This window comes from Parasteatoda tepidariorum, chromosome 3 (assembly GCF_982258835.1).
Source record: "Parasteatoda tepidariorum strain Cologne lab strain chromosome 3, Ptep-v5.0, whole genome shotgun sequence".
NCBI classification, from domain to species: Eukaryota; Metazoa; Arthropoda; class Arachnida; order Araneae; family Theridiidae; genus Parasteatoda; species Parasteatoda tepidariorum.
Genome location: NC_141757.1, coordinates 5,025,874 through 5,051,851, shown reverse-complemented (window position 1 = coordinate 5,051,851; position 25,978 = coordinate 5,025,874). Strand labels below are relative to the sequence as shown.

The 25,978-nt window shown below is 31.9% G+C and overlaps 1 protein-coding gene and 1 long non-coding RNA gene across 19 annotated transcripts in view; one reads left to right on the top strand and one right to left on the bottom strand.

Annotated features, from left to right (window-relative positions):
- LOC122272915 (uncharacterized) overlaps positions 1-12,553 on the top strand; it is a 38,749-nt gene extending 26,196 nt beyond the window's left edge. The window contains exons 3-5 of the long non-coding RNA XR_015432253.1: positions 1,182-1,259; positions 2,926-2,977; positions 10,596-12,553. This is a non-coding gene — a long non-coding RNA (uncharacterized LOC122272915). The remainder of the gene's footprint in view (positions 1-1,181; positions 1,260-2,925; positions 2,978-10,595) is intronic.
- Positions 12,554-17,845: 5,292 nt separating this feature from the next.
- LOC107456840 (phosphatidylinositol N-acetylglucosaminyltransferase subunit A) overlaps positions 17,846-25,978 on the bottom strand; it is a 223,531-nt gene continuing 215,398 nt past the window's right edge. For 8 of the 18 annotated variants that reach the window (XM_087158644.1, XM_087158645.1, XM_087158646.1 and 5 more), the window contains one exon: positions 19,105-21,855. In XM_087158644.1, coding sequence (XP_087014770.1) covers positions 21,636-21,855 — 220 coding nt within the window. In that variant the 3' untranslated portion in view covers positions 19,105-21,635. The other 10 variants (XR_015432372.1, XR_015432371.1, XR_015432367.1 and 7 more) reach the window with 4 other exon arrangements.

The following is a 25,978-nucleotide window of genomic DNA, read 5'->3' as shown; positions in this document are numbered from 1 at the left end:
CAATCTTTTGAAAAATAATATTATGGCTACTTTTTCCAATTTTTATAGATATTCGGTACCAATAGGTCACCAATATACGGTTGTGAATTTGAAATTGTCGGCAGTTAAAGGCTTTTAAATTGTCCATCTGTCCGTGATAAACAATATTGGTTTTTCACAAAGTTTATTACTCATGAGCAATGGGAAACTAACACATATTCCTCGATTGAAAAAAACTAAGAAATATTTTGAAAAACCTTTTAAATTTTAATACTGGTATCAATTCGCTTTTTACTTTATTGCTTTGGCATGTCATTCGTGGCACGAATTGGTTACCTCTGCGTTAAGTTTTTTGAAAGTATTGTCTCCCCATCGGGGGAAAAATATTGGCGAAACAATCTCATTTCTGACAATAAAAACCGATTGTTTTAAATTTGCCCCCGAATTTAAACGAGTTTTAAGAAATCCGTCAGCCTATGTTAAACTATAAAATTTTCTTTAGCTCATCCACCAAAGAATGCTATGACCAAAGCAAATTTTTGACCTAGAAGCCACAGGTTTGAGTATTACCCTAAAATGTTGAACCGGTGTATAAAACATGGTTTAAAAAAACCTTCATTCAAAATAAAAATTACAGCCAAAACAGCTTTTAAGTGGACTAACTCTTATGGACTAACTTCTGTAATCCCAAATTTGCGCATTAAAATTTCGGCCAGCGATCTTGCATTTTTTAAAATTTTTTTGCTAATTACAACTAATTTTTGAACTAAATTTACAATTTTTTTAAAATGTTAATTGATTGAGACTTTTGTGTTTACTCGCTGAAAAATATTTTTCAGCCGATCCATAAAAAAATGAAAGCTACGACAACTGATTTTTAGCCAAGTTTGAATGATTGATTTTCAGAAGTTTACGCAAAAAAGTGTCATTTTTTTATGTAATCATTTTTTGAGCAATCACTTTTTGAGAAATCACTTTTTGGGCGATGATCACTTTTTGCTTGATGATAATTTTTCGCGTAATCACTTTCCGCTTAATCAATTTTCGCATAAGCATTTTTTCGCTTAAGCACTTTTTTGCGTTATCTTTTTTTTTCTCGTAATCACTGTCCGTAACATATATTGTATATTGTAATGCTTATTATATACTATATATTACTATATATTATATTTGATTTCTAATTGTTTTCTTTGCAATTATAGGTTTATTTTTGTAAGAGAGAAGAGAAAGCCTGTAATGGAAACTAAACTGCAACTATTTGCTTCAAAGTTCGATGCGAGGTAACTATGGCTACAATTTTAACAAAAAATATCTAAAAAGTGACAATTAACAGAAAAAAGAAAACTAAAAAAAAAGATTAATTTAAGGGAATTATTATTGCCAAACTACCTAAGTTGCGCCATAATATCTAATAAACAAATTTGTATGAAATATCAGATTTTGAAAAACATATGAAATGGTTGAAAAGCAAGGGATAAATTTATAAAAAATGCACTGAAACAAATTTGAATTTGTATTAAAAGCGTCATGCATCAAAAAGTCATAATTCAGAAAAGTGATAATTCGTGTCGAAATATCATATATCAGAATCTTATATTAAAAGAAAACCGAAACAGAAATCGACAATGATCAGTAAACGACGTCGATTTATTAGTGAATTTATCAGAATGTGCTTACTTTGTAAATTTCAACATCTTAATCTCTTACAAAAAAATATCGGAATGTGAGAAACTAAAGAGGAAATGATTAAAAAACGACATGGATTCACGGTAGAATAATCGCTAAATTAAGCGTGTTAGAATGTGATTATTTTATAACTCGGAATTCGAGTATCGTAATATGTTGAAAATGTCAGTGACATGAGTGTCAGAAAACATAAGAGATTGAAACAACGTAGTTTTACGTTCGAAACTTGATTTTCACACGTTTAAATATGATGTCCGTTACAAATGGCATTCTTACACACCTGCCACGTCCGGTATCTTGCTTGCAACTTGAAAAAGAACCCCTGTCGCATAGTTGTTCGTTCATTCGTTGAAATATTCTTGCATCGGGGACATGTTGGAAAACGATATCTGTGCAATCTTTGGAACTTCCCTTGCATTGTCGTACGTAGTTCCGTGCATGCACTGCATCTCCACCTTTTCCTGATTTGAGTAACGCATCCATCTGATCGGAGATCCACAGAGCAAATGAAAACAGTTGCAGTAAACAGCCTTTTTATGGCTGTCGTTGGGAGGCTCCCTCTAGCTCGTTGCGGCTTGAGATCAGACCATGGACTGTATGGTGATTTATGCTTATTTAGGTGCGTTCTATCATCCCCTAACATATGGACCATGCGTTTTTGGAACTGTAGAAGAGCACATGATCGGAATTAAAGAGCATGTAGGGCGGAACTTTCTTATACCGAATTTAAACAGGTCAGCGCTTTGCAAACTTATCCAATAATGAACTCTATTTACTGTTTATTATATAATTTTTTCAACATGTGTCTTACTTTTATTATTCGAGGCAACAACTGTATGCAGGGAGTGTCACAATCCAGTTTCATCCAGTGTTTGGAAGATTTATAACAAACAAAATACTATCAATGCAGCTACAAATTTTACTTTCGCATAATTTTTCTTTCTCTCCAAAGTATGTTCAGTATGTGAATCTTTGGTGATGTGTCGGAATTCTTGCCACGCTCGCTGCAATATATCACGATCAATGGTAGCGGATGTGGTCCATGATCGTAATTCTACGAAATCACGATACTTAGGGAGTATCAATACAGAATCTTTGATGTAACCCCATAAAAATATCTCAGGGATTTAAATTTGAAGATCAAACCAATTTAATTTCCGATTCCGGGGGGAATTGTAACACACCCTTCAATTCTGATTACATTATTTAGACTGCTTTTTTGGAGCTATGGTTCTACTAAAGTAACTATTTTTCTTGTAGGGAAGAGTTGTGGCGTTAAATGAGCTGTATAATGACTTACACCATATGTCAGGTAAGAATATCCTTTGCGTGATTTATCAGTTTTGTAATCTTCACATGTTTTGACCAAAAATTAAGTTTTCCAACTTTCGCTTCTCAGTCAAGTTTCTGGCCCCGCAGTGGACTGATCGTTAAGACACGTTTCACAACAGATCACCATAGTCAAGCATCACTGGCTGTAGTCAGTGTGAGGGTGGGTGACCACTTGGATCACTCTGCGTAGGGACCGAGGGTGTGCGGTATGGGTCCTCGTTAAACTGTTCTACCGTACAGTGCTTGACTTCGCGCTCAGGTAGTTGGGCTACCGAAGCGAGGGTGCCACCCCCTCTACAGAGGATCAAAATTCTGATGGTATGTCTTCGCATCATCCTCAGGGCTGCTTCTCAGACCGTCGCCAATAGTCCATTGTGCAGCTCTAGTGCGACGTAAATGAACTACAGTAACAACAGTAAAGTTTCTGAAACAACTTCATCCGTTCATCATTTTAGTTGCAGTAGAAATACTTTTATGCTTTTTTTCGAAAAGTGTCACTCCTTTTTGTTAATATTGTTACCTATTTCTTTTGTTGGCTTTTTTTCTCAAAACTGCGCATTTCAACTGAAATGATGCATCTTTAAAGCTACTTCCGCAATAAAATTTAATTTTGATGAACATTGCATAAAAGAAGAAAAAAACAAATCAGCCCTGAATAGTTTTAATCTCATGATTGGATCTTCAAGTATTCGGTCTAGATCTTAATGGTTCGAGGGTATAATAAGCTAATTAATTAGCGCAGACGATATATAAAGTTACGAAATCAGACAAAAAAAAACGTACTTTCTCTGAATAAACATATTTTTTTTTTTTTCTCGACGATCTCGGATTTCTGACCCTCAAAATATAAGGAATGGCAGCAATCTGTAAAATATGGTCAGGGGAGTGGTTTAAAGTTTGGACCCCTTAATGTTAATTTTACTTTTTGCGCGTATTTCGCCATATCTGGAGAACTTTTTAAGCGAATTGAAAATATTTTGCACGCAATTATAAAATTCATTTATCCGAAGATAATTCCATGAAAAAAATTATTTTTTATAATTATTTATTATGCTTTATTTTCTTTGATGATGGGGAAAAAATTAGAATTGTATGGTACACTAATTTTTGCGTCACTTCAAAGAATATCACTTTACTTTGATGAAACCAATTAAAGGAAGGAGCGGTTTCTTAAAGAAATAAATAAATAAAAAACAACACGTATATGCAAATAAGTTCTGAGATGATAGCTAAGCTCTTCGCACACACCTTGCCACGCAGTAGTCAGTGACATCTTATGGCAGTGGTGCAATGATCGCATTTATGTAGTGGTACTATAACATCGTAGCTTAGCCCAATCTTTGTTTTTGACATTTTTTTACCCATCTTTAGTATCGCCAATCTTCATCGTCTAGACACGATGGCAGGAAGTTGGAAGACACAAAGCAGGCCAATCCGTAGCTTTGTAATTTTGAACCAATCTAGAAGAAAAAGAAACTCCTGGATCAGTACCCCCAGAGGCAGGTTTTGTTATGGCAGCATGGAGGATTTGGTGACTCAACAGATTTAACGTGCAACAGTCACCATTTACTACACGGGGAGCCTTCGGTTGGAGGGGATCGAACCCACGACCTCTTGGACACAGGTCCAGTGCCCTACCAACAGGATACTTGTAGTAGGTTTCGAGAAAGTTCCTCTAGGTTTCGAGAAAGTTCACACAGAAAGAGGGGGGAGAAGAAGCAGTTCGTCAGCCTGATCAAGGCGACAAAAGGGCAACAACGCTGTCTCAAGACCATTATTAGCCAGTTCTAGCCAAAAGGGATAGCCTGTGAAAGCCTCGCAGCCTGCATAATGCAGTAGAAATTTATTATGTTACGGATAACAGTCGACTAGAGGCTTAATACAGGTGCCCCGTATGCCAGGCGTCCTGAACTCAGCGTCCCGTTTACAGTGATCCACAAAAAAACCGTCTAGCATGGTTCCGGAAACACCTCTGTCTTCGACAAAGGATGATTGGGAGAGGGTTTTCTATGAAACATCCATGGATGCTTCATTGCAGCTTAAAGACCAACTCCAATGACCACCGGTGAGCTCAAGGTTACCTTGGTGCAAGAGTAGATGTGGTTGTCATAGTGATTGATATCTACCCTGATAAACAATAAGAAACACCGATGCGAGAGTTGTGTAGCTGTTTGGGGCCATTATATACCTTATTAGATATGTTTTTCTCTGACAGGATATCGGTCAGCTTCTGCGCTGGACAAGTGACCAGTTTTCTTTAAATTTAGGACACAGAATGTGCCCATCTTTTCCTCACATATTTTGACTAGGTTTTGCTTTGTTTGTATTGTCAGTTTTTTAATGCAAAGAAAAAAACTTTTTCTTACCAATTGCTTTAACTAATGTATATAGCAAAATATAAAATTTGAACGAAATGGGTCGAATGCTTCCTGATAAATAGAAATCTATTTCCAAAGAACTATTTAGGGAAGAAGGCTAACTTCCATAGACATTATGTAAACCGCTTTCCAAAGAGTGGGCACGGGACCTGTGTATAAGGGAAAAGGCAGCATTTAGGGGCTTAGCCAGTGAAGATCTTCTTGAAACTGATTTTCGGCCTATTCTTCCAATCATTGCTGAGACTGGGATTAAAAGGAATGTTCTAAATTCGCTTTAAAAGTTCACGAGATACAACGAAATAAGCAAAGAGTAAAATTAGCATAAATGGGTCCAAACTTTCGACTGCAAAGAATTTGAACTCATCGAAAAAGATATATGTTTATTCCAAAAGTGTATGTTTTTGTGTCCGATTCAGTAGCTTAAAATATCGCTTAAATGCATATTTTTGGTCAGTCCCTCAATCCATTGAGTCCTATAGATCAGTGTTCCCCAACCCCCGGTCCGTGTATCAAATGGTACCGGGCCGCCAATTTCATTGAAACTGAATTTAAATTCATAGGTTTATACTCCAAATTAAAAATATCTGCGTTTCATTAAAATTTTATTTATTTAAAAAAAGGAGCCCCCGAAGGTAGTGATATAATTTTTTTTTAATGTATGTAATGTATCATTGTCTCCGATTACCCCCAGATGGAACCGTCTCATTGCAAAGAAACAAACAAGCTCAGGGCTCCCATTGATTTAACTTTATATTTATTTTTTGGTTTAACTGTATTTTATTTTGAAGGCATGATTAAATATAATGAAATTAAAATTATTAAATCAAAATCATCTAAAATATAAACAATCAACGCCCCCCCCCCCAAAGAGGGCCGCTGTAAAATTATCAAACGTTGACAGGTTCGCGGTGATAAAAAGGTTGGGGAACGCAGCTATGGATCAATAGCTTGAATCCAATAGATCAAGATTTATTTAGAGTTATTACTTACATATCTCACATTCCCTATAAATAATAACGTTGAAAAACTTTATACCGATGACTGTTTTAATTTTCACCAATTCTGCAATGGATAACTGTGAATCAAAAGATGAAGGTTTTTGAATTGTTCATCAGTTAGCAATGAACGATATGCGTCTTTAATAATGTTTATTAGCAATAGGTAAGTAACAAATAAATATTCATAAACAGTAATTACAAAGAAAATATTTATAATAAACATTTTGAAAAAATATGTCTCATTTCACGACATTATTCAACGGTGTCTATAGCGACCTGAATAAAAATATAAAACCGAGCAAAAAGCTGCCAAATATGAAACACTACTGTTATGGCTGAATATACAAATTTATTTCCTGGTTGCAAAAATTTTAAGTCTAATTGCTTTGCATGTTATTTTTGTTTCACATATTATTATGGCGAAATGGGTAATATAATCATTCAAAAAAAAGTATAAAGTCGATACTAATTACGTCAGGTAAGAAACATGCTAGAAAGTGATTTGCTCCAAAGATAATCAGAGTAGTATAAAAGAAGATTTTGGTAGTTTGCACGAGCAATACAATGTTAGCTCTTTTAACGCGATAGAATTTTAGGTTTTAAAGAAATTTGCTTGAGTGGTTCTGAAATTGGCAGAAAAATAGGAAGGGTTTAAGGCTACAATGAATAGTTACCTCAGAAATCCTGAAAGCTATGGTCGTAAACAGCATACTGGAAGGAAAGAAAAATTGAAACTGGAAGCTTGCTTGCCACGGAAAGATTTCCTCTGCACAATAAATAATGAAATAAAATTACCACGCAGCAGCCGCACGGTTAGAAATTTTTTAAGTAATAATCCGATCATTCAATTTAAAAATATTTAAAAAAAAAACTCCGTTTATTAAATGACATAAAAATGTTCGTTTAGCATTTACAAAGAAACACAGTACGAATTGGAGTGATGTGGACGTTTAATTTGGATGAATTAGATGGCTGACGAAAATTATATTTATACGAACCAAAATGAATTCCATTATGTATCAGGATACATTGGGATATAATTTATTTCCTGTTGCTCCTCTTATAACATCCGAAGACTGAACCTTATAACAAGACAATGTTCATATTCAACTAAACACTGGATGAAAGCAAATGAGACTAAATCCCGCGTCCCTTACAATTTTTTTTTTAAATGCAAAAAATCTATATATATTTTTTATTTCAGTAATAAATGCAAGGAACTAAAACAAAATATAGTACACAAGTTTTAGGATGAAATTTTTTTTAATGTTTAAAACACATTTAATCTACCATCAGTTTACTATCCTCAGTTATCTCGGGCAAATGAAAAAAAACTTAAATATTAGTCTTTGTATATATTTTAGAGAACGCAGTGATACTTTCTAAACGCCAGTGAAGTGACATGCTTTCTATGTAAATTCAGCAACCATCGAAATGTACAATCGTACAAAAGATGTGTGCAGTTCCACACTCCAACAGCAAAACTTCCAAACCAATCACAGTAGATTAGTTTTCTTGGAGCCCCGTAAAAACGGGATAAAACAAAACGCACTGACAAATTCTACTACTCCAGAGTTTTCTCGGGATAATCATTATTTGCAATATATACATACCCGAGTTAACTCGGGATGATCAGGGAAGCGGTTAAGTGGCCATCACGTAGCCCAGATCTGAATCCGGTAGAAAATCTTTGGACGATATTAGTAAGACACTTTTACAGATCTGATCGACAATTCAAGAACAACTCGGATTCGATTTATACAATCAAGATGCATGGAAAAAAATATTGATATCAAAATCTTAGAACGCTATCTGGGTCCATGAATGTGAGATTGGAAAATGTAATTGAATACAAAGGGATCTCACGTTGGTTACTGATGTAACAATTGTACCGACTTTATACTTTTTTCCAATTTACTTTGTTGAAATCTTAAAATGACAAAGTAATATGTAATGTATTTTGCTATTAATTCAATTTTGATTTTGATTTTTTATATATCATAATCTATGACTACGTTATAAAATAAAATGATAGAAGTACTACTTTATACGTGCTACTTTATAAGTACTACTTTATTCATACGTTTTATCATTTTCATCAGTGACTTCATACTCAGAATTACTAAGCAAGCAATTTGTCTCACGTATTGTCCATCCCTGCATAACCCCTCAAAATATTTCTGTCTTCATTTTCGTCCTTCATTCTAGACAGCTAAAATATTTTAAAATTACAAGTTTCACGTAATTTTTGAACTAGAAACCAAGGATCTGGATTTTACCTCCAAACGTTTGTAAGAACAAATCTTTAATCAAAATAAGAAAAACGGTTAAAACAGCATTTTGTCAACTTTTAAAGAAAATGACAATTTTAAAACTGATATCGGAAGTCCTTGTTTTCCTCTAAAAAATTGTTAGACGACAAGATTTGATTTTTTTTCTCCTGGACGCGATAAAGAAAAAGCCACTATGAGAAGGCACTAAGGCGTGTTTGGGGAGAACCGGGGTCCGATCCCCAAAGTTTTTAGGTTCACCAGCTTCAAATCCATTTGTACCAGCTCGTCTTCAAAGTAAAGGCGGTCAATGCATGATGCTCTCATGATTCCTTCCCTAGAATATATTATACTGTTGCGGGTATGTTTATCTTTAACCTGCTTATAAGTAATTTTTGGCTAAAACATCTTATCAGCTTAAGTTAACTTTTGAACCAAATTAACGAGTTTTGCTCGGAACTGTTAATTAGTGTGAAATTTATCTAAATTTCGTTAGCCGACTCTTCAAAAAAACGTGCCCCATTCTATATTATAACCGGCGTCAAACGGCGTTTGAACTCGTGGATAAATGTAACTTTCGTGGAAAACGTTTTGAAGGAACTCACCTGCATTTGTGTTAAAGAGTTAGGAAAAACTCCCACGGTTAACCCGATGGCAAGGGGATTCGAATCCAAGATCCGTCTAACATTGAGGATATTCCACATCTGGTCTGTACTAGTCGGGAGCAGAATTCGTAAATATTAGGCATTGCTGGGATTTAAACCCGCATGACCCCCCCCCCCTTCCCACTGGGTGGCAAGCACTTTATCCACTGAGACACTGCCTCGCTCATAATCGAATTGAATAAGCTTTCCTATTGTAGGTAGAAAACGTGCCAAAAAAAAGTTGTGGCAAAAACGAATTGTGAAGATGATAAACATAATTTTGAAAACGTAGCTCCCGTTCACTCACAAAAAAGTATCGTTAGATAATCACCTAAACAAAAGTTAAGGCAAAAATAAGTTTAGTTCATTTTTGACCTGGATAACAGAAGCTAGAATTTTGCCTCCAAGCGTTAGTCCGTTGCAGGAAATGATTATTCCTCTAGCCAAAAGATAAATAAAAAATATATTGAGACCAAAGGAAATTTAAATTTTAATAAAAATTAAAAGCTTAAATCTTTCTTCCTAACATTTGCCCTATTGTAGAAGTTATATACCTACAATAGGCAACCTGACCCAAAAAAATTATATTCAAAATAACTTTTTCTTAATTTTTAATAAATCTAAGCAATTTTCAAACAATTTCAGATATTTAATCCGATTTGTTAGTCTAATAATAAAAAATTTTAGCTCACTTTGCCATTTCCTCAGCTGGATTGCCGAAAAAAGCTACGACCAAGAAATGAAGAATTCGAGAATTTTTAACTATAAAACCAAAAGTATGAATTTCACCGCCATTTGTTAACCCATGCTGGGAAATTAAAAACCCATCAAAAATGTTAGTTAGCTAATCCTCTAAAAAATTTCGTGGTTAGGACAAACTTTAGCCCATTTTTGACCTACAAACTAAAATTTTTAATTTGGTTCTAAGCATTAATGTATAGTACGATACCGTTAGCACATATGCAAGAATGAATTTTGCCTTGAAACGTTTTAGTTGATATGATCTAGCAATCACTATTTCGCCTCAAACTATCATCCCCACAACCAACAACTTTTATTATTTTAACCACAAATAAAAAGCAATGGATAAAACAAGCCTTGCATAATTTTTGACAATAAAACCACAAGTTTTAATTTAGCCTTCAAATGATAGAGAGAGTAGTTTGAACAACAAAGTCAGTCGTTGCTCATTTTCAGATATTACAGTATGTTGTTGGAAATAAAAATTGTTTTGACACAGTAGTTATGATTTTTATAACTGTAATGACATGCTATGAAAAGACATTAAAAATGTACTTCTTGTTTCAGGATCTGTAGAGTCAATCTGTGGAATAGTTTGATACGTTGCTAACACACATATGAATTCAATAAGAAGTGATGAGGGAAAAAAATGTCATTTGATGCCAAATTAATAACATGTGAATACGACGAATTTCAAATATTATATGTAGCCGCTTCGTAAACTGGCTAATGCAGTTTGTGCTGCAGATCATCGAATTGCATAGACAATTTCTATCCAGCACAACAAAAATATAATTCCAATTCACTAGTATATAAGACATGTTAACTCAATTCTGAGGTGGGGTGCCTTTTCATAGATGAAGGTTGAGATGGTTGATAACTACTATCCCCACATTGGTGACCCGGACGTGATGTGAAAATGCCTACCTTGATAGAAACTCCCACTTTGACAGAAACTCCCACTTCGAATTGAACACACCTACTTTAATGGATGGTCCACATTGAACAGTTGACTTGCAACTTGTGACTGCGGCATTTTTCACTTCTTCACGCTATTGCTACTCAGTCTCAATTACACACACAACGTCGGCCTGTATACACTCGACTGCTAATAGCAGCACAGGAGCAACCATGACCGTGAACTTAATACAGCTTTCCCGGCTACACACAAAACAGCAATGAGTCAAGTACTGGTATGCGTTCATCGAATTCTATCAGATATAATTCTGATGGGGGAATACTGTAGTGTATCTACCAGTACAAAAATAAAATTCAAATTCAATAGTGTATAAGACTTGTTAACTCGATTCTATGATGGGGTACCTTTTTCATAGATGATGGTTGACAATGCCAATAACACTCGGCCCATACCCACCTCCTCATTTTCATAGACCCCAACGTGGGAAGAGATTCATTGGAGGAAAACTTGACAGTGAAAGTATAAACATTTTGAAAATTACATCTCGTGCAATTTTTTCTAGAATTTCCGTCCAGTTTTGTAAGTATTTGATTCAACAATTGCCGTCCATCAGAATATAAGTGTCAGTAAGTTCAGAATGGAGGGCGAACTCAAAACTTCTTTGATGGCAAGATCTGAGCGAACATTCGAACAGTTGTCTGTGTTGCGAAACCTGCGATGAAAATTCAAACTAACCTCTAATTTAGCGTAGACACAGTTGCCAAACCTACCGGAGTGCAATTTACTACTATCAGTGAAAAATACTAGGGCCCGAGATGGGATGTATGGATCAGGCTTAAGGTCTTTCTGATACAATAAATCATCCTTAATTGCCAATTATTAAGTATCACTACAGTGAAAGTAAATGGAAAACTAGAATATATCTGTTTCATTTGCCTACCAAGTTTCCTTATTTACTAATTCTAAACCCCGAGCGAATAATACATTTAATCTGATCCGATAAAAATTGAGGGTATATATCAGTTGAACGAATGACTAGAAAAGCCTTTTTTACCTCTGAACTATACAGATTAATAACAGAAGGGCAGAGCGGGTCGAGACTGATAACCTCAAAAATTTGACAGTTCTACAGAGGGTTCGAGACTAGGAAGACGTCACAACTTTGAGAAACGTAAAATAATCGCAGAGGAACATTGAAGGAAATCGCAAGCGGAATTGAAAGGGCACCATCAGCAGTTAAATCTTTTCGTCAGATGTTTTACAGGGAGGGATGAAAGATTCTTGGTGAAACCTTGTACCCCTCCAATCTTCATCATCATCACCAAGGATATAGAAGAAAAGATCAAATCAGTAGAAAGACTCTTGGAAGTGAGAACAAATGGAGAAGATAGGACAATTTAGAACCTTGTCAAGACATCTTCCAAAATATACTTTCAGAAAATTTTCTTTTACAGTCTAATATTGTGTACATTTTTAATGCGATACAAAAACATGCTGTATATGTGTTTAACATTAATCATATATGATTGCTCAACGTTAACCTATGGCTAAGCCAGTGATGTAATTAAATAACTATTTCGTGTGTGTGTCATATTTACAACCTAATAATAACATTTTAGCTGAGCAGAAGATTGATCAAGTTAGACATATTTAGTTGAGTCAAATTTTAGTGCAGAATTTACTTCGGATAAAATTTGATAAATAACTTCGCTAAAAAAAGATGGTAGCTTAAAGAGTAAGATATACAGTTTCAGAAATCTAATGTTGAAAACTGTAGTAAAAATTTCAACTATATTCCATAAATTCCCGAGTTTAAAGATAAATACAAAGTAAATAAATCAATCGCGTGCTGAGTCTTCTCTCACCAAATCTATTTAATAATTGAGCACAGGGACGGAATGCCGTACCCTGTAAGCTGCAGCTCATTCAGCCAGGTTACTTTCTGTTGAAAAGCTACGCAATTTAAAATCTATTTTTTTAGACAAAATTGTAAAAGTAAGCTGCAACAAAATAAGTTTACAAATTCTGTAACAAGTTCATATGCCCCGTTATCTCATTTATTTTAATATGCAGCACAGCACCAATATTTAGCTCGCGGATTGTCAAGGCAACCATGGGTGCAAGTTGGAAAAAAGGCCAAGACTGAAAATTTTTTGACTGAAATACCTAACATACACAATATCCCCTCGACATATGCAAACTATCTAAGAAAGCTTTACCATAATACATCAAGTTTAAATACTGTACAAAAAATATTTATTCATCTGTCTTTTGATAAAATACAGGTATGAAAGTGGACAAAAATAAAAAAAGCTGAACTTTTACAAAGCATGTCACTGGGAGGACGCGGGGGGAGGGGGTGCTCTATATGATACTGAGAATTATAAAAGCAACTTTTAACTATGCTGGGAGATTCTTATTTAATATTTAAAGTGGGAGAAGCATTTAGACAGTTAACTTCAAATTTTTCCGAAATAGAATTTTAAAATTTTGACTACCAAATCAAAAAAAATTAAGCAATTATAGGAAGGCACAACTATTAAATTGCTTACTAATGAAAAATATACCACATCTTTACAGTAACTAATTCAAGAAAAAACTTACTTCTACTTCTTTGAAGAATCGCGATATTGGATTTTAAAATCGCGTGAATATGAGTCGCGGTATTGGATTTTAAAATCGCGTGAATATGAATCGCGATATTGGATTTTAAATTCGTGTGAATATGAATCGCGATTTTGGATTTTAAAATCGCGTGAATATGAATCGTGCGGTTGGATTTTAAAATCGCGTAAATATGAATCAAGCTGTTGGATTTTAAAAACACGAAAATACAAATCACGATATTGGATTTTAAAATCGCGTGAATATGAATCGCGATTTTGGATTATAAAATCGCGTGCATATGAATCGCGATTTATGATTATAAAATCGCGTAAATATGAATCGCGATTTTGGATTATAAAATCACTTGAATATGAATTCTGAGGTTGGATTTTAAAATCGCGTGAACATGAATCGCGATATTGAATTTTATAATTGCGCGAATAAGAATCGCTATTTTGGATTTTAAAATCACGTGAATATGAATCGCGCTGTTGGATTTTAAAAACACGAAAGTACAAATTGCGGTATTGAATTTTTAAATCGCGTAATTAAGAATCACGATGCAGAATTTTTAGATCACGTGAATACAAATCGCAATGAGTAATTTTTAAATAGCGTAAAAATACGAAAAACGATATCTGATATTACAACTGCGTGATAATGAATCGAAATATTGGATTTAAAAATGAGTGAATACGAATCACGACGTTGTATTTTAAACTCGCGAGAATACAAATAGCGATATTGGGTTTTAAAACCGCTTAAATACAGATTGTGATATTGAATTTTTAAATCGCGTAATTAAGAATAACGATGCATAATTTTTAGATCGGGTCAAAACGAATCGCAATGAGTAATTTTTAAATAGCGAACAAATACGAAAAACGATACAACTGCGTGATAATGAATCGAAATATTGGATTCTATAATGCGTGAATACGAATTGTGACGTTGGATTTTAAACTCGCGAGAATACAAATCGCGATATTGGGTTTTAAAAACGCTTAAACACAAATCGCGATATTGGATATTTAAATTGAGTGAATAGGAATTGCTAGTATGAGTTTTAAATAGCGTAAAAAAAATCGCAGCACGTAACTTTTAAATCAGTTAAATACGAAAATCGATGATTGATATTAAAATCGTCTGATTAAAAATCGCGATTTTAGCGATTCCGGAGCAGTTCCCAACATTTAAAATTCGGAAAATCAGCCAAACAAAAGAAATCAAATAACGGTGGTCAGAAACGAAACGCTTAGACTCCTTTCCACTCTATAGCGGAAGTCGCGGTAATCCAACTATCGTTCAGGCGGCTAGGGTTCTTTAATTTAACTCTTCAAAAATTTTAGTTTTTGGAACATGGTCGGAAATTTTAAAAATTGGGAGAAAAAAGCGGATTTCCGCGGAAGTCTTTCATCCCTGTAAAATAACAACAAAGAAAGTAGACCAATAACGTAGTAGACCTAAAAAATATTTTTAAGGACAGAATTTTTTTTCTTCCTATTTCCGTCTTCGAGTCAATCTTGTTTCCGTCTTACTTCCGTCCGCGGACACTTTCGAAAGACGGAAATCCGTCCTGGGGATGGAAGACTTGCACCCATGAAGGCAACTGAGTTCCACAATATTGATTATGATAGCAGGTTAGGCTACTGTACTATGTTCAATGGCAAAATTATAACATGGTCAAATTTCTAGAGTAAAGTATTGGATTTTAACACAGAATAGCTTTATAACTACAGAAGTAAATAGGTTTTACTATTGAATTAACGCAACTAGTTTTGCTAATAAACAATTTTAATAGAACTCATTTTTAGAAACGTACTGGAACTCACTATAATTCATTTGATACTCGAACCCACTTTTTATCAAAACAATTTTAGAAACCAGTTACTTTAATTCATTACATGAACCCACTAATATTTGATCCGTTTTCTGTCTAGTACACGAATCCTCTATCCCATTCTATTTAAGTAAGTACTCGAATTCGCTATATTTCATTCGAAACTGGAACCTATTTAATTCCTCAGTTTTCAAAATATTATCTTTAATTCTATTCTCAAACCTATTTAGTTTCTATCGTTACTTTACCTGTTATTATTTGGTCATTTTTTAAAAATAACATGTTTTACATAAATACTCGAACCCACTACATTCTTCGTGGTACGATCACGTTTCAAATCAAGTTTTTTCGGCCAATTCACGAACTCACTAATTTTTAGCCGCATTCGAACCCACTACCTCAAGTACTGAGAGGTACGATGTGGGTGTGAGTATTAATGAAAAGATAATTATTTTGAAAAATGATCAAATTTTAGCAGGTTCAAGTACCAATAGAAATTTAGTGAGTTCGAGTAATGGTCAGTAGACTTATTTTTTAAAACTGTTCAAATTATAGCGGATTTGAGTATTGATAAAAACAGAATAGGTTCGAAAGCTGTTCAAATGATTCGAGTATCGATTAAAAGAAAGTTATGAAAACTGATTAAATTAGAGCAGGTTAAAATACCAATAAGAAATTACGGTTTCATACCCTCATTCTCAAAATTTTATATAAATATTTATCTCTTCAGTATTGGAGAGAAACCTTTTTCTTATGATGCAATATATTTTCTTGATAGAATTCGATTAAAAGGGAAATCAAATGAAAGCATATTGCAAACATGACATTTAAATTAAAAAAGCACACATTAAATTCTAAAATATCTTAACCATTAACATAAAAGTTCAAATAATAACAGATCAGTCTGCGTAGGGATCGAGGGTGTGCGGTATTGGTCCTCGTTAAACTGTTCTACCGTCAAGTGCTCGACTTCGCGTGCAGGTCGTTGGGCTACCAAAGCAAGGGTGCCATCCCCTCTGCAGAGGAACAAAATTGTGATGGCTTGTCTTCGGATCATCCTCAGGGATGTTTCCCAGGCCGTCGCCAATAGCCCATTGTGCAGCTCTAGTGCGACGTAAATTAACTACTGCTTCTCAAATAATTACATGAGCAATTTGGATGTATTTTGAAATCTGTAAACACATCTAAAATTTAATTTTAAAAAATGTCGCTATTTTTTTTTTCACAAAATCTAAGAATTTTAGATCTGATATGCAAAAAGAAAAATCGTATTTAACACTCAAATTTATAAGACACTATATTCCATTACATAAAAACTGTATATGTATATTACAGCAACTATTGCACACTATTTATATCACAAAATTATCTCATTAGTTGAGAATCTTAAAAACAATTTTTATTATAATGTTATGATTTTATAAAGACTTCATGAAAATTTTCTACGAAAACCATCTCCCCATCTCATCTGTTTAGGTCGAGGTTAGGAAAAACTTATATGTATATATATAGATGGTGTCCCGTCTCACTTTTTTAAAAAGGTGACAGGAAATGTGGAGTAGGCATCGAAGAATTCTCTTTTTTTCCCCCTATATATTCCTTTTCGATTTTTGCATAATTTGTGAGTTAAGTAGTTAGATAACAGTGAAAGAAAAGAAGAGAGAAAAGACAGCACAAAACAGGTATAATACAAACATGTAACAACATAAGCAAACAGTTCAATTCATTAGTCGGTTAGGAGGAATCATTTTTTATTTTATTTAGGTAAACAAAATAATTAATTAGTATTAGTAAGCGGATGCAAAAATGAGCCGCAGTAAATACGTGAAGGGGGGGGGGGCAACCCAAGCAGGAGTGAATAATAAAAGTAAAAAATCACACATTTATTCTTATTTGCTTGATCTCTACCTAGGGCCACACTTCACTTGCCTTCTGCATTAGAGAGTGGAGACTCATAGGAAAATATAAGTTAATTTCTATCTTGATTTTCAAATAGATTTTAAGTTAAATAACTACACTATACATAGTTCTAAAAGAAAGAGGCCTGGAAGAGATAGTTATACAAAAAATATTAAGAAAGGGGAAAATATTGTAGTTCATTCCTATACAACTGTGAAGAGGGAAGCGGGTAGGATCAAGAAATGAGTCTGTCCCCTCCCAGACGGCTTTTTCGAGCGAGAATAACTGGATGCAATGATAATTAAAATTTCTAATAGGCCCACACAAAATATTTACAGATTCTAGGGTATTTTGACAAATTTAAATCTCCAGAAATTTTCTGAAAATAAATTTCCTATTCTCTTAGAAATCAGTTGCAAATAAATCTCAAGGTGCAAAAGTAAAAAAAAATTTACAAAATATAAGAGTAATATCTCAAATGGGCATGCTTGTATTATACTTAACAAGGAATCAAAATTATTAAAAGTTTTTTTAAAAAAGAAACACAAGCAGTTTAAACATTTATTTTTTATTCCTTTTTTTTACAAATACATTCAATGAAATAGTTTAACAGTATCAATAAGTTTAAACATAAAATATATTACAAAAATTCATATCTATAAAATGTTGTTTTGCTGATGAACCTGTAGACACACAAGTGTTTATACAGCAACATCAGATCAGATTAACTGATAAGCTGTATCAATTGTCTGAAAAATTTAAAAACAAAATCAGTTATGGCATAACATTACAAATAAAATATAAAAAAAACAGTTTGCCAGTGAGCTTTTTAATCTGGACACAGCTCAAAAAGTATGTTTAAACATAATGGAAGTAGGTCTAAATGCGTATTTAAGAAAATGGGCTCAGCTAAAAATACCCAGTGGAAGACAGATCATGGGTTAGAAAACCCATGCTGACGGTGGAATGTTTTCGTGGTTTTCCTTTCCATGTAATGTAAAATATTATAAGGATATATTTCGTGATTATTAAAACAGAGCCAATACTAATAAATACTTATACTTTAGAACGGCCCCTCGAAAAGAATATCTACTTGGAGAAAATTATTTAATAATGGTAAATTTTGACTATTATGGTTTAGCCGCTAGAAATAGCATCATGCCAAGTGATGCTAAATACATTTTATCTTTATTTTAATGGGATAAACTACAAAAAAAAACGAGTTTTATTTCATTCATTAACGTAAAGCCATCGCAGATGGCAACAAATATTATTAAATTTAAAAAAATGAAATTATTTCAGCTATATTAATTGAAAAACTTAGTGGAAGAAGCAGGTAAGTGATATTTTCAGAATAAAAAATAAAGTTGTATTTTATTACCAATTTAATAGAAGACGGGACTAATAATTTTTCGCTTCCATGTTCCTAATTTTAAATAAAACCTAACTATCTAAAAAATAAAATCTTATTGCCTAATTTGAAATAAAAAATCATACTAGCATACTAAAAATTTATGTTATTAATTGTCTTAAGATTTATAGAAAGGCAAAACCAGTGATTCCTAGATATGTCACTTATCTGATTCTTCCATTAAGCTCTTTTATTGTGTCGTTATGTGCTTTTAAGTTATGAGCATGATTCTGTACTGTTTCTCTACTGTGATTTATTGATACTTTACTTATTTTTTATAAAAAAAAACACCAAGGTCATTAAGGGGTCAAAATTCCAAACTTCAGTGTCACGGTGACTGGATACATCACCACGGATGTAACTTTACTGATATCTCTTCATATTTAGAATACTAAAAAATAAGAGGTTTTTAAAAATTTTAATACATTGAATGTATGCTTAATACCACTTTTAAAAATTTACAGGACACATTACAACATTCTAAGTGAAACTGTTACCTTTTAAGATATTTTCAAAAAGACTAATTTAATACAAAGTAATTTAGACAAATAGACGACATCACATTAGGATTCAATAATTTATTCTTAAAAAAAAAAAAAAAAATCACAATGAAAATTTTTAAAACGGAATTAAATGCTATGTCCATCTTCTTAAACATGCACCCTGAGCTGTGTTCAGAATAAAAAATTCACCAACGATTTTTATCCCCACCAGATGGTGAGTACTAAACAGATTCAGGGGTTAGCCAATTCAAACAACTAACATACAATATATTATCCCTTACATACTGATACAACTGAATAACAGTAACTTGATATATTTATCATATACCTATAAATCTTAATTTAGAAATTCATTGAAAGAAAGATCGATGATGAAAAATTTTGTTTTGATAAAAAATTAACAACTTTTTGTTCGTCTAAAGTGCAGATTTCCGAATAACTTAATATTCAAAATAAAACAGCAATTGATTCAAATTGACCACCACTAAATAACAAATTTTTCTTTCAAAATTAAATTAATCCAATGATGAATACACAAAAATTAGTATCAATATTGCATCTAATAATTTCGCGACTGGGTAATATTAAATAATAAAAAAATATTATACAATAGGGAGGAAGCTCTTGACTATCTGGTTTAATGTGGCGGAAGGGTTAGCCAGGTAACAAAATAGCCAGATAGGACAAAAATGACCTTTCTACTATCTCCCCCATGCAATTAGAAACATTTTTTAAGATTAATGATTTGTGCAAAAAACTCAATAGCTATTAATAAACCATATAAATGTAAAGAGTCAAAATAGAAGAGCTTGGGCATTCCTCTTTTTTTTTCCCACCTACCACGACAAGTTTTACAAACAGCCAGATAGTCATGTGCCTTTGTTACATTAGAAATTGAATTATTTCTCTTAAGTACACTTAAAAGTTAGTTAACATAATTTTTTTCAATTTGATAAATTAAATATAACAAATGATGAAAAATTTCCTTCAAAATAAGTAAATTTCAAGCAGAAACTACAGGGTGTTCTGTTATGACTGCCCTCTATGTATATTTTTAGAATCCTTGATCAAAATGAAGAGAAAAAAGTACACACATACATAAGTGGTCGCAAATTAATATTTACGAAAGAAAGGAATAAAAAACGTTTTAGAGATAATTATTGATGAAAGAGGGTGTACAAAACTAAAGCATAAAAGCTTGCTTGATTGCTAAAGAAAACAGACTATTATTCAAAACACCTTCAACCGGCAATTAAACATGTTTTAATGCTATGTACATCCATTTTCCTAAGTAGTAATTTATAATGATTCTAAAAACATTTCTATTTTTTCTCTGGCTAAATATTAGCTCACAACCCCTTACATTTGTATTTTTGTTTGTCTGTTGAAACCATTAAAAACAATAAGGTCAGAACTGAAAGAGTTATTTCGAATCATACTAATTGGGTATGTAATTCACATATTATTTTCAAGAATTAAAGTAGTCCTGGAAAAATAAAAAGCTACCCCAGTTATGACAGATAAGTGTAAGTACAAAGCACAAGATAAAAACATCGCTCAAAATAGCTTTTGCTCAAATGATAGGATTTTCACAAACTAAGTCGAAATTTCTTGGTTTAAAAAGGTGGCCTTAAATATACTGCTTAATTATTGCTAACTATTGAATAATTATTCATCAGGATGCGTAGCCAAATCTTTCAAGAAAAAATAAGCACCTTTTAAGCATCCAAGAAATATTTTTAAGCACTATATACATTAACAATATGCAAAATACTTTACATGATCATGATAAAATAACCAGTTTCTGACAAAGAACTCTTTTCTTGATTATTTTAGCCATTATAAAGAGATCAAGAGATTTTTCGGTTTGATATCAGAGGGTGAAAAAGGAAGCCTGAAATTGAGAATATCTTGCTAAATGCAGCAGAGTCAATAACTGATTGCTAATGCTTACAATTGTAGGGTCACAAAATCTCCATGTTCCCACAACAAAAATTATACATATGGGGGTACTGGATTGGAGACTGAACGAAATTATGATCTGTGAATGTAGGAATGGATCCGCCCTATAAACAGGTGCGTCCTATGGGTACGGCAAAAGTCGAATTATTTGCCATAGATAGCACCATTGGAAAACAAGAACAATGCACCCCCAGTGCCTTAATTACCTACAATAAAAACATCTGGTTTATATAGGTTTAATTTAGGAACTTTACAGGTTTTTGTAAGAAAAAAATTTAACTTTCCTTGACTATTCACTGCTTTTTAGAGTCAAAATAAAATTTTCTGACAATTCCAGGTTTTCCCTGACCCATGGGAACCATGATATAAGACCTAAGAAAGAGAATTGCTGGACCTGGCTTAACCTTGGAAAAGAGGTTTGACAATTTTAGCCATATTATATTATAAAGATTAATTTTCAAGTGGGTCAAAAATGTAACATATTAAATCTTTCAAAATTTAATATGTTATATGAAAAAGAAAGTTTGAAAATTAAAAGCATTTTTGAAAATTTTATATGTGGAGGACCCAAGAGTTGTTTACTTACATCTTCTGGTATATACCATGAGAGGAAGAGATATACTAAATGTTCTATGGCTTGTAGAAGCATAAAGAAAGCTCCAGCTACATATCCTTGAAGCCAAAATCTGTTAAAGAAAAGACACGACTAATTAGTTTAGACATGAAAATAACCCCTCGTCACATGGCGAGTCAACAAAAAAAGTGGCTACTTCAATTAAATAAACAACCGGTCACTTTTTCCAGTCTTTTTTATTTTTTATTTTTTTTGAAAATTGTGATAAAAGTACATCAATGCAGAAAGTAGGTTCTTTAAAGTTAGTATGTTCAACTAAATAGTGTCACATATTTATAATATTTTTATTGCTTAATTAACTTTTTATAGCCCTAGATTGTTTCGAATACAGATTTTATTAAAAATTTAACTTAATCCAATAAAAAAAATTGGCAAAGTGTCCATTAAATGGAAAATACTACTTGGTATTGGTCACAAACTCATTAGGTTTGAGGAAAAAGTAGTTACTAAGTCTACCAAATACTGGAAAGAAGTAAAATAAGTGGCCATGATAGGTATGTAGACACCTAAAGGCACATCCAAGTGTATGAACAAATTAAAAGATTTATTCATACACTTCTAAAGTGCCTTTTTTAGCGTAACATGATATGAGCAACTACACATAAATAGAAATAAAAAAGACTAAAATAGAGATTAAAAAAAATAGAGTTAAAATAGAAATAAAAAAAGTGTAATAGTGTGCTATAGTTTCTGACATCATTCATGTTGAGTACAATAGTTAGTTAGAAAGAAGTTAAATAATGGTAGGTATGTAAACACCTAAAGGCGCATCCATTTGAAATGTAGGAATAAATCAAAAGATTTAAAATAGCAAAGAAACGCTTCTCAATAGTTTCTGTACGAAGGAAGATATGGTGGGCGCATATATTTGCTTTATTAACGTAAATATCTGACAGACGTAAATTAAAACATATTCCTTTATGCCGTTTAATTTATTAAACATATAATTTTATTTATTTAAACAGCATAAAAATGTATTTCCCTCAACAACAAAAATTTTTTTACTATAGCGGATGGCTAACAATTTTGAACAAATTATAAACATACAATTTATTTTATTTTTAATATTAGCATGTTGACAGCAACTGGGAGACTAGCCGTAAAAGCCAATTTCTTGTATCATGACATGCTGATTACATTAAGCTTTTATCTTTCTTTTTTTTTAAATAGATTATATGCTTTTCTTCTATCTTGAGTTTGTATTTAGAGTCAGTATTAATTAGTATAAAAGATTAAAGGTTAGTATAAAATGAAGTTAATAAAAAAGGTTAGTATAAAATAGGGTACAGAGAGGGCAATTTTAGACTTTTGTCTTGTTCTCTCGATAGAAAAGGTTTTGCTTTTACAACTTCCGCAGCTGGTACCCCCTGAAGACGTCAGCTTTGGTTGTCATATTTATCCAATTTTTTTCTATGTCTCATTTGTTTCAATTTTTTTTTTTTGGATTCACTGCTGCTAAGCGCGTTTTTTCATTGGAAGTATTATTGTTTTTGATTGATTTAAAATTTTGAATTCTTTACTTAATATATAAAAGGTGAGGTTTTTTTTTTCTTCGGGTATATATGAGAATATTTCATACTTTAAAAATTAGAAATATTAAATACTATGAATTTAGTAAGATATCTCATTTCAAGCTACAAATAATTATTTATTAATTTTAAGATCAACAAGATATTTTCTTCTTTGATGTTACTAATTAATGTTTGTAAATTTTAAATGCTATGAATAAGATTTTTCCTTATTTTACATCACTAATTAAGATCTGTCGATTTAGAATGTTATTAACTTAGTAAAATATTTTCTTGTGTTATGTGTCTAATGTGTGTTTTAATTTCCTATGCACAATTTATAAAATTATTAATAGGGTTGATGTAGAAAATACATAAAAACAATCAATCAATGTTGTCCTTTCCGATACAAGTGAGTATTATTTACATACACTTAAGCTTAAACAAACATTATGTCTTTTGTTTAAATAATCTAAAAAAGACAACTTTAAACCATTCAAAACCTGATTATCCCTTCAATAATTCAACTTCAAAAAAATATGATTTAAATCATTAAATCCAGTCTTTTATTTATTTCTTTAAACCTTTCTACATGAATAATGCATAAAAAAATGTATTTTTTTATGTCCTACAGATGTAAAAAGGATTTAAAAAAGTTGATCACTTTTGACCTTTCTGATTTTTAATTACATAAATGTAAGCTTTCACAATGTGCATGCATAAATTACGTTTTTTAAAATAATCTAATAAAGATGAAATAAATTAAATAAATAAAGATTTTATAAATGTGATTTTAAAAAGCATAATATTTATTCAATAATTCTACTTAAATTAATTTAAATAATATCTCCAAATTCACTTTTTTTATTTATTAAAGAATATTTTTTTTTCTTTATCAAACAGGGCCAATTTTTAAAAAATAAGAATAAAGTAAATATGATATAAAATAAAATGTTTAGGAATTCATTCTCAATGCTTTACAAAAAGTAAAAAGTTAGTTCTTTCATTTGATTATTTGATTAAAAAACATAATATTTGAGTCTTACTTAGTTGAGCTCATTGGTAACTTGATGGTAAACCTTTTCGACCCTGAAAGCAACATCATCCCACTTATACATTTTTGATAGTTTTTTAAAGGCAACATCTTTAGGGACTACTTTATTGTTTATCCTAGCATCCATAGCTTACTCCAAACCTTTTATCAAACCTGTTTAAAGGAGCATGACATTCAAATAATGTATTTTTCTTTTTAAATAAAAATATGGATAATGAATGCTAGTTTAATTATTTAATATAGACAAGTCACAGACTCTTGATTATGATTCAGTAGCGGCAAATATTTATCATTAAATTTTTTGGCAAAACAGTAATAAAATATTTTTTGTGTACATATTATTTTTTTTCATCTTTTATTTATTTGCATTCAACATTTTTAATAACATTTCAGGGAAGCAACAAACACATCTGACTTTAATCAAATTTACGGTGCAAGTATAAATTTATTATAACAGGAATAAAATTATAAATTCCAGTAACAGGAATATAAATTCTTGTTGTAATTGATTTATCATTGCAGAACTGTAAAATTAATATTATTAATGTTTTAGTTTAGTCAAATCGATACATATAAATTATGTTATAAAGCACTTTTACAACAAGGCGAAGAAAAAAATTTGCTCAAATAACTTTCAATATAACTTAATGAAAAATAAATAAATTAACAAAATATAACAAATAATAACAAGAGTAAACTTTTACTAATAAATTAATTTAATTGGTTTCAGAGTGGCAACCTTTTGCAACGATGCAGAGGCGCTAACGCTTATTGAAATTTTCAACAATGAATTGTAAGTCTATCTCCTATCCCCGCCAAAGCAATTGCTTTAAAGAGTCCAAACTTTTGTGTATAGAGCAAACAAACGATTTCACATTTTCTTCACTTAAACAACTCAAAAATAGCACATTTTTGGCTTCAGATTGTAAAAAAGCCAAAACAACAATCTGTTAACTAATAGATATAATATAAAATAGTTTATAATTAAAGTAAAAAGAAATGAACACACAAATTAGAAAGAAATTAGCTATTTCTATTCTATGATATAATAACTTTGTCCAAGTTTTTTTCTGCACTTTGTAATAATTGAAGTTGAAAATAAACTTTGTTAAAATTATACAAAGAATAAGCTAGATAAACGTATCACACAAAAATTTTTAAGTAGATAGCAACAAAGAAATATAAGGAACCCCTCATACACTTTTTCCGCTTCTTTTTTGCTGCAGCTACAATTATTGTCAAATCAAATATAAATGTTAGGAATACTGGTAAATCACTGTACGAAACTCTTGTAGTTAATTAACGCATATGTCTTTTTAAAAAAATTACATTGATATTTAGCAATAAGTGTCAAATCAATTTTTTAATAAAAAATAGATTTTTTTTTAAAAATAGATTTAAACTTTTACATAATTTAATAAATGTGATTTTTTAAAATTTCTTTTATTGTGTCTGTGTAGGTACATAGCCAGATTTTTCAATAATAAGCACCTTTATAGTACTTTTTAAGCACTCAAAACTATTATTAATCACTTTCCGAAAATATTTTAATCACTGTGCAGTAATAAAAATTATTTTTTTTTCTATCATTCAGAGATCTTAATTTATAAACA